General features: G+C 33.6%; 3 protein-coding genes and 1 long non-coding RNA gene across 6 annotated transcripts; 2 read left to right on the top strand and 2 right to left on the bottom strand.

Annotated features, from left to right (window-relative positions):
* Positions 1-262: 262 nt before the first annotated feature.
* On the bottom strand, positions 263-4,227 carry LOC108743194. Its single transcript, XR_001938780.1, has 3 exons — positions 3,995-4,227; positions 1,188-1,303; positions 263-758 (listed from the first exon to the last, which is right to left on the bottom strand). It is a non-coding gene; the product is annotated as an uncharacterized LOC108743194 (long non-coding RNA).
* LOC108743190 (F-actin-capping protein subunit alpha) lies at positions 1,838-3,259 on the top strand. Its single transcript, XM_018478668.2, has one exon. The coding sequence runs from the start codon at positions 1,989-1,991 to the stop codon at positions 2,877-2,879; it is 891 nt and encodes a 296-aa protein (XP_018334170.1). The 5' UTR covers positions 1,838-1,988; the 3' UTR covers positions 2,880-3,259.
* Positions 4,228-4,321: 94 nt separating the features above from the next.
* LOC108743191 (glutathione S-transferase 1-like) lies at positions 4,322-5,360 on the top strand. Its single transcript, XM_018478669.1, has 4 exons — positions 4,322-4,624; positions 4,674-4,874; positions 4,936-5,103; positions 5,169-5,360. Exons 1-4 carry the CDS (start codon positions 4,484-4,486, stop codon positions 5,319-5,321), a joined length of 663 nt encoding a protein of 220 aa, XP_018334171.1. The 5' UTR covers positions 4,322-4,483; the 3' UTR covers positions 5,322-5,360.
* An 86-nt stretch (positions 5,361-5,446) lies between these two features.
* LOC108743185 (SWI/SNF complex subunit SMARCC2) lies at positions 5,447-9,383 on the bottom strand. 3 transcript variants are annotated; one of them, XM_018478653.2, is made up of 5 exons: positions 8,771-9,383; positions 8,419-8,704; positions 7,439-8,267; positions 6,651-7,293; positions 5,447-6,289 (listed from the first exon to the last, which is right to left on the bottom strand). In XM_018478653.2, exons 1-5 carry the CDS (start codon positions 9,357-9,359, stop codon positions 5,694-5,696), a joined length of 2,943 nt encoding a protein of 980 aa, XP_018334155.1. In that variant the 5' UTR covers positions 9,360-9,383; the 3' UTR covers positions 5,447-5,693. The 3 variants fall into 3 exon arrangements, with proteins under 3 accessions (XP_018334155.1, XP_018334156.1, XP_018334157.1); XM_018478654.2 differs by having other exon boundaries at positions 7,439-8,237; XM_018478655.2 differs by lacking the exon at positions 5,447-6,289 and adding an exon at positions 6,319-6,425.
* Between the last annotated feature and the right edge of the window lie 198 nt (positions 9,384-9,581).

Raw genomic sequence — 9,581 nt, 5'->3', positions numbered from 1 at the left:
AATATTACGAAATAAAGCTAACAGTTTTTTTCTTGTTTTTAACTATAAGCAACTTTATCTGAAATCGTAAAAAAAATTGTAATGTACAGGACACAAGGTAAAAATGCCCACATTAGAGAAATATACAAAACAAAGTAAAAAAAATCATTTACAATAACATTGGTGCGTGTCGTAAAATCATAATTATTTTCATAGACTGTCCATGTACGAAATAAAATTAAATTGTCTTATTAAAATCCAATAATTTAGTTGCTTACAAGTTTCGACTCGTACTGTAACATCGGTATCATGATAATTTCAATTTAAAATACATATAAATGCCTCTGGCGAGTGTTCGTCCTTGGTATAGGCGACCCGCTTCACTGCAAAGTATTCTGAGCGTCTGGCTGCAGTAGCAGTTTTAATTCCTTTACTTATTAAAGACTCGGTTTTAAAAATCAACGTTTTAAATATTAATAATTAATTTGGAAGTACAAATTAATGTTCTCTATAAATTTTGGTGGCAAAATCAGCGAAACTAAGTGGAGCTATAAACGCCAACCAGGCCTTTTGTTAACCAAAATGACACCAGATTAATAAAGTATAATTCATACTATATTGTATATTAACTAATGTAGTATTACCTGAATAATCTGTAGAATGCGACGTTCCATGGTTTACATGTGTAGAAAGTAAACTGAATTTAGAAAAGATGCTAGCGCAGTCGTCATCACTAGGGTTAAAATTAACTTCCCAATATCTCTTATTTGTTAGGCAATCTATAGGAACGGACAGAAAAAATAATTAAATACTTTTAATCAATAGTATTTTAAAGGTTACTGCTAAAATAAAATATACACAATGAACCATTCATTAATAAGCGAAATAAACATCTGCTAGCAGCGTATTGGAATTGCGGTGTCCGAAGTTTTAGTTACCAAAAGTTATTTAGGCAGATTTTTTTTAATTTGTTGATAAAATAAAAAATATTCTCGTTTGTAAAATATGATTAATAAGTTGCGCAAATTTTTGCGTTTCTTTTACAATTTTACTTTATGCTAATAAATCATCCATTACTGTTTATCATAATCATTTTACATATGTATTAATTTTGTTTGGCGGCTATTGCTTTATTCAATTTTATTATTTTATAAAGTGTAGTAATACTACATATTTTGGTATCAAATAAACAAACAAAAATTTGTTACCTTAACTGTTCGCCAATGGATGGTAAAATGTAGTTTTGTGCTTTTAAAAAAACAATCTATATAGCCTTCTTCCAGCATACAGCATTTACAGACTTTCTTTTCCAACTTGGAAGATTCTACAAACAATAAAAGTAAGATTTCAACATTTAAAAGTTTAAAAATATTTGTTAAAGGATCGAAATTATAGGCGTTAAGTACAGAATTTTAATGTTTTTCGCTAGTTAAAAAATTCTGGCTATTTTATTTTTACACACATAAGACCCACATCCTTATATATTTTCATCACTTTAGAGTTTAGTAGAACACTAACAATAATGATTTAATAATGGATAGGACTTTATAAATTTTATTCGTGTACGAGTTATACTACAAGGATAACGTAGTGTATGTTGAGTTGCATATATGCTTATGTAAATTTATAAGGATGTAGAAAATTAAAGCTTCTTGTAAAACACTTATTAAATAATCGTAAATAAAGAAAAAGATATTTCTTAATTTAATTCTGATAAAAGGTATTAAAATATTCGTGAATAATTTAAAATTGCAATTGTATGACATTGACCTTTGATATGACGTTATTTTGGCGGGAAATAACAAAAAGTTAAAATTGACATATTTCTGTTAATCTAAACCTCTAAATAAATACATTGTTTCGCGTTTTTCAAGTAATTTATTGCATTTGCTTTTATTAAACAATTTGTAATTTTATCTATTCTTTAAATATATGGCACATCACTTATGACTCATTTCAGAACTGGGAACTAACCAAAAAGGATGTCATTCGTGTAACAAATCATACAAATGACAAATCAACCCGACCTAACAATGGCGGCGGATGGAGAAGATGTAATAACGGATCAAGAAAAAGTGCGAATAGTTTCCGATTTTATTCTCCATTCACCTCCTGGTGAATTTAACGAAGTATTCAATGATGTGAGAAAGTTATTAAGTAACGACGATCTTCTCAAAGAAGGCGCGAGTGGAGCGTTCGCTCAATACAATAAAGATCAACTAACTCCTGTTCGACTTGAAAATGATTCTTTAGTTTTGATAACAGAATATAACGATTTGGGCAACAGCCGATTTTACGATCCTCGAACCAAACAGTCGTTCAAATACGACCATTTACGAAAAGATGCATCAGATTATCAACCATATTCGCTAGATACAGTAGCAGAAATTTGGAGGTCAGCTTTAGATACAGAATTCGTACAGTACACAAAAAATCACTTTAAAGATGGTGTAAGTAGTGTGTTTGGTAGAAGCCTGCCAGGAGGAATCATACAGTTAACAGCCTGCATTGAAGATCATCAATTCCAACCTAAGAATTATTGGAATGGTAGATGGAGATCCGTTTGGTTTTTAACATTGAATGGAAGTTCAACAGCCGAGTTAAAAGGCATTTTGAAGGTTCAAGTACATTATTATGAAGAAGGTAATGTTCAGTTAGTTAGCTCCAAAGAAATTAAAGAGACTGTGGTGGTATCAAATGAGATACAAACTGCTAAAGAAGTAGTGCAACTGATTGAAGATGCAGAGAATCTGTACCAAACAGCAATTTCAGAAAACTATCAGACCATGTCAGATACAACATTCAAGGCACTGCGTAGACAACTGCCAGTCATAAGAACTAAAATGGATTGGAACAAAATGGTAACCTACAGCATTGGAAAGGAGCTTAAAACACAATGATGTGAGGATTATTACATAGAAGAGGCTCATTTTCAAAGTAATGTAACAAGACATTTAATAATTGCCTTTCCACTATGCTTAAAAAAATACTTTCAGTGTAAATATCTACAGCATAATTTTTTATTAGTATATTGAATAGTTGTGGAAAGGGTAGCCAATTCGTCTTTACATATATAAAATAAATTATGATGCTAAATAATAAATTATCATTGATGGTAATTATAGCTTGCTTGCTATAAAGTTAATGTTTTAATGAATTGTAATTTTATAGTCTTCTATTAATTTTATCCTCATATTTTTATAGTATTATTCAATGAAGAAGTTGATTATATGTAAATATAGAAAAAATACAGTTGAAATTGTACCAATTCAATAATTAATTTTTGTTATTCATTGAAAAAATCTGTCATTTCTTACATATTGTATTTAAAAGATGTGCAATAAAAATGCACAAAATAATGCTGAATTTGTTACAATTAGCTGTACCAATATTAGAATATCCTATTTCGTAAATATTCTTTTTGTAATTTTATTAACATTATTAAGGACGGTATATTGTTATTTTGTTGTTCTACGTTTGCAATGGTTTCTGACGTTATTTTATTATGTTTACGGTTGTAAAACATTTTTTAAATAAAAATATGAAATGGTAAGGGTAATTATTGGTGTACTTATTTTATTAAGAAATAATTATTTTTCTGCTTTTGGTTTCAAGAAGTTAATTAATTAGAAGATGATTAATTGTTGGTATTACATCTTTGTCTAAAGTATTCTCTAATTTACGTAATTTGTAATCCAAAGAAGAAAAAGGAGAGTGTGGTAAATAATAATTTTAAAATTAAAAAGTAGACCCCCCTAATTACCACAAAAACTTTTTGCGTTGATAATGCCCACGTATGAAGTAGGCGAAAGACGTGTCCGCTCAAAAAGTTTTTGTGATAATTAGGGGGTCAGCCTTCTTTTTAATTAAGTAATTTGTAATATTTACATCATCTGCATGAAAAATCAAAAACAGAATTGGAATAATCATGGAATAAAAATGATTAAAAAGGAAATAGCAGGTGTGCATTGACTTATTAGTAATCTTAGAGCATATACAACTAAGGGTAGCTTACCAAATAAGGAAATTGTACTGAAGTCAGTTATTTCACCTGCAACCTACCGGGGCTTTAAACGCTGGACTGACAATAACAGCAGTACCAATGACCAACTTCAGTAACGTAAAATGGCAAACAAAAGAGTAATAAATCTAGCTAACAGTACTTATAATAAATTGAAAATGAAGACTTAAAATTGTTTGGGTATGAAAAGTGGATATGCAGAAGATGTATTCACTACTGCTGCTATATTATGTGTTTATAAATATTAGTAAGTTTTCTTTGGTAACTTTTATCGAATTTATATTGGTAGGTCTATGATTGGTAGTAATTATAATTCTAACTTCAGTTCGAACAACTGTAATTTAACCTTAATCTGTACAAATTTAAAATCTAAAAGAAAAGTAGATAATTTAATATGAATCTGGTGATTTGTATACTTCAGCGATTCAATTATGACAATTCATCAATTAAATATGAAATTTGATTGCATGTAACGGTGTAATTATGAGTATCCTTTTCTATCATTGTCCACTTTCAAGATCATCAAGGGGTGCTCTACTGGCTGCCCGAGCTATTGGTGTTAATGTAACAATTGAAGAAGTGGATCTACTCGCTAAAGAGCAGTTAAAACCTGAATTTATTAAGGTAAAATGCTGTCATATCACAACTAATATTAAATTATGCAGTGTTGTAGGTCAATCCTCAACATACTGTTCCTACTTTGGTGGACAGAGATTTTGTATTATGCGAAAGCTGGGCTATAGCAACATATCTTGTACAAGCTTATGGCAAGGATGATAATCTGTATCCAAAAGATCCTCAAAAAAGAGCAGTAGTAAATCAAATGCTTTACTTTGATTGTACAACATTAACTCCTCGTATCAATCAAATCACTGTAATATACAAAACCATTTACTTTTATTAAAAACAGTATCAGGACTTCTTGTTACTTTTAGCATCCCATATTGTTTTCAGGGCAAGACGAAGTTTATGATGAACATAAGATACCACTAGAGGAAGCTTTAGGGTTTCTAGATATTTTCTTGGATGAAAAGAATTTTGTTACCGGAAAAACACTTACAATTGCCGATTGCTTTCTAATTGCCTCAATTTCTACCATTGCAGTAAGTATAGTATATGTAACATTCATTTAAAAATGCCTTTTATCAATTTTTTACTCGTCAATTAGGCCATAGGCTGGGATATAACACCATATGGGAACATTAATTCTTGGTTTGCAAGATGCAGTTTGGAAATTCCAGGATATCATGAAGTAAACCAGGAGGGAGCAGAGAAGTATGGGAAGCTGATAAAAAGTAAATTAGCCTCAGGCAAATTATGAAAATTTTATATATATTATTTCCAGCTTCTGATATTTTTCTTTAATTTTTATGAAAATAAACACTTTTTATTTTCGCATGCTCTTTTTAATTTTTCGTTTTTGTATCTTGAAGGAAATACCACACACAACTGTTATCCATATAATATAAAAAAAGCATCCTGAAATGTAGTACAAGCGCAGTCCGAAGTTCTTCATTTCGTAAAAAAAATCTTTGTACTTTCGCCTAATACAAAACAACTATACAGTACAGTCACGCGATGTCTACATATTATTTAATAAAGGAATAAAAAGAACTTCAAAAGACCACGGATTATTCACTAAACTTGATAATAAAACATACTTGAGTTTATTTCAATTAGGAGGAAAGACCACTTAAATGTGGTGATGGGGAGGCGCAGGTGACGACACAGCGGATGCTTGCGGCGATGGTGGTGTCGGTGTGGTACTTGGACCTGTCTCCGTAGGTGGAGGACCATGCGAATTAGCGCTATTTTGCTGTTGCCATTGGCCCTGTTCTGCCTGGAGACGTTGATGAGCTTGTTGCCGTGCTCTAAATTCCGCTGCTTTTAATTGTTCAAGGTGAAACTGTTGTCGCTCAGTAATGAGCTGCTGTCGCTGATATTCGAGACCTTCTCTTTCTCTTTCCATCGTTGTTTCAAGCTCCTCAAAATGACGCAATTTGATTTCAAGTTTTTTCATTTGCGTCTCGACCAGAAGAGCTACCAGAGACTTTATTTTTCTTTCTTCCACAGCAGCAAGATGCTTAGCTTTAACGGCTGCGGCGGCTAAAGCAGCTGCTGCTGCACTTTGCATCTCGGCGTCTTTTATTACACGTTCTGTTTTAGTGTCGCTTGTTTCCGTCTTTTCACCTTTCTCGTTGTTTTCGTCTATTTCCATTTTAATTTCTTTTTCGACTTTTTCGTTATTTGTGTCGAGACCGTTTTTATTTTGTTCCCCGCCAGAACCAACTGTAATATTTGAATTAAATCTTTACTTGCAAAATCTAATGTCTATAGATCTATACCATATACAATTAGTATAACTTATGACATGCTTCATTTAATTTTGATATGTAGAACAATAAGGGGTTTCCCAGTCTCTTTTCTGTTGGGGATACAGGATTCCGTATATGTATTATGATTTATAGTAAATGGACAATGAAGAATTATTTATTTTAATATAATTAACAGATGATTTTGTATTTTTTTAAAACGTTTTTCCGAAACCATAATTGTAATGTTTAAGATCAAATGCAATTTAATTGTGAATTTCATAAAAAAAATCTGCCTAAATGTAAAAAACCGACCAGCTTGTAAGTTTTACACTTACCTTCATTTGATTTCTCTTCTTCCTTAACCTCAGGACCACTGGGAGTTATAGGAGCTTCTTTTTTTATCTTTTCTTCCTCTTCCTTATCAGGCACTGTGCCTGCTATGCCTGTCAATGCTAATCCCGCATTAGGATCAAACTTGCCTTCACCGTTTGCTGCCGCAGCTGCTTCCACATTTTTCAGATGAGCATCCATAAGAGCGCTTGGAACTTCATCTTTGATGCTTGCAAATTCCTGCATAGCAGCCTTCGCAGCGGCCGCTGCCACCCTAGGATCAACTATAGATGCAAGAAAAGCAACAGTGGACATGATAGGATTTCCCGCTTTACTAAACGGAATTGGTTGATAAGCCAATGGTCCAAGAACACCTCCGGCTTCAGGATCTTCCAAATAAGGGTCTTCAATTGGTAAACGGAGAAAATGGAGGATGCATTCATCTTGAGTGCGCGATCCGACATGCTCGCACACCTTGTTCCAGTCGTCTTTATACATTTCAAGGCCCTCGAGAAGGAGCAACGTCTCTTGTTCAGTCCAGTCACGTGTTAAGGAGGCGGCTGTTTTGTTACGTAAAACAGCCGGTTTTTTCGCATATTGATCAAGTTTGAGACCAAAATTATTAGACGAATCAAGCAGCACATCTGGCTAAAACAGAAAATAAATTTTGAAACAATTATTAAAAAGTTGCTTCAGAATAGAGAACAAAAAACGGGTGCTTAAAAGTGTATTATTTCTAATAAATTTTACGCATTGCAGACAAATAGCAAAAAAGTATATACAATTAACATACCTTTTTGTTGTTTTCCTGCGTTGTTTTCTCAAGATCAAGTAAAGTCTTAGCTGCGCTAGGTTGCGTAGTTTTTGGCGGATTAACGGGTTGTAAGCCAGATGGTGTGTCCGACAAAATGTGAAAATGAGATGTGGATGGTGGCCCCATAGCCGTCGGTCGCGAATCAGTGTCCACCTGGTAGTTAATGAGGCCCCACTGTTCAAGAAACGCGTGCACTCTCATAATCGCACACACGTCTCCAGCAAGATTTCTCCTACATGCTGTACTTGTAATATATTCAGTCGGGTTCAATCGATAGGTATCTATCATAAAATTCCGATAGGATAAGTAAACTTCCGGCGTTTTCGACTTGTTTCGGCCATTGAAAAACTCAGGTAAAGCTCTCTTTTCGATTTCATGAACGCTGTTGTAATCAAACCAAGCAGAATAGGAAGGAATAATGATGTGGTGTGTTTGTTCAGTAACATTGTCTTCCTGACCATCATCCTGGATAGTACCTGCCTCACTAGCCTTACCCATTTGCGAGTCTTCCCCACGATCTTCCGTTTCGTCTAGATCTGTTATCGATCCTCCTTTAAGAGGTTGAAGTTCGTGATCTTTTTTACCGGACTGACTGCTCGCTGATGGACTCACTTCCGCTACCGATGGTTCTGCGGGGGGGTCTTCCATTTCTTTTGTCAGATCTTCAGGCTCTAATTCGTCGGGACGCGCCTTTTTTCCAACTGCAGGGCTCCGGCCACTCTTTCGTTTATTACCTTTCATTGGTGGCGAAGGAGAACGTTTTCGTTTTTGCTTTTTCCTAAAACAACGTTCAGAGCTATTGTCGTAACTGAAAATGTAAAGATTTTTCTTCACAATATATTGCATATAAAATACAATCAATTTTAACATATTAAGGGCCCTTGGCAAACTGCCCCTGAAGTTATATCTCATATTTTTTGTTATCATTATGATGGGATTACCATAAAATAAATGGTTACCTATTTCTGTCATCTCCTGAAGGATTCATCAAATCCTCAACCGATAGACGCATTTTATGTACTTTTTTTCTTCCATTTTCATCTACCTCATAGTCCTCTTCAGACATCCATTCATTATACTGGTCTGAGTCTGTTAGCCATGTGCTTGAAACCCTCCATGTACCAGTATGAGGAGCAGGACTATCTGCAGGGAGTCCCTCAAGGATACCTTCCATATTAACCCATGTATCGTAAGATTCAGGGAAGTAGTACCAATGCATCATTACCATTTTATCCCTCCTAATTCCTAGTAATTAAAAAAAAACAATAAAAGTGATAATGCTTAATAATCTTTTTAAGATGTAAATTATACCAGGTCTAGCATATTCTTCTTCTAATGGATCACAGTGGGGATAGAGAATGTGTGTAGCATTATCTTCATTTTCCACAACTTGGCCACTTCTTTTTCTTATAATCTCTTTCAATTTTGATGCAACACTTTTATCAACCTCTGATCTAATATATATTAAAGGATATGAATGAAATTTGTTTTGAATCAAAGCTTTCTCCATTGCTTGGAACATTTCTATCAACTTATCATTTTTAGCAGTCTTTCCTGACTGAAAGTCAAACTTTCTCCATCCTTGTTCATGTTTAAACTTGTAGGCAGCAGCTAATAAATGACAAACAGCACCTCCTGACTTAAAATCCATGAAATATTTAACTGGTATTCTAGTCATTGTGGTCTTCTGAACATTTTTACCCAAATAATCCTCTTGAAATTGCAAAATCTGAATAATAAGTGAAGACAAGCTTTTGTTTGTTGGGGGATCAGACTTAATATATTTATTTGCATTCTTTTGTAACCACTGGCGAACCACTTCTAACGAATTCAATGTTTCCGCGGATTCAAAATATTTCACGTTAGGACTCCCGTCCTTTTTAGGTCCAAATGCCATCATTTTGGGCGATTATGCGATTTTTTGATTCTATTTGCTTTACTTATAATTATTGTAGTATTTAAACAATGTTTGTCCTAAGACATGTTCGCAAAAGGAACAAATTTTAGGGTCTGCTTAAAGTAAATTCGTCTTCTAATAGACACAGCAAGTCCATAAAAACGTATTAAAAGGTTTAATTAGAACAACAGGGTGCTGTTAACCGGGAATTCGTACCGAACGAAA

The sequence above is a fragment of the Agrilus planipennis genome, unplaced genomic scaffold, assembly GCF_000699045.2.
Source record: "Agrilus planipennis isolate EAB-ADULT unplaced genomic scaffold, Apla_2.0 scaffold393, whole genome shotgun sequence".
Taxonomy (NCBI): Eukaryota; Metazoa; Arthropoda; class Insecta; order Coleoptera; family Buprestidae; genus Agrilus; species Agrilus planipennis.
The sequence above is the reverse complement of the archived record's forward strand: the minus strand, read 5'-3'. Positions and strand labels throughout refer to the sequence as shown.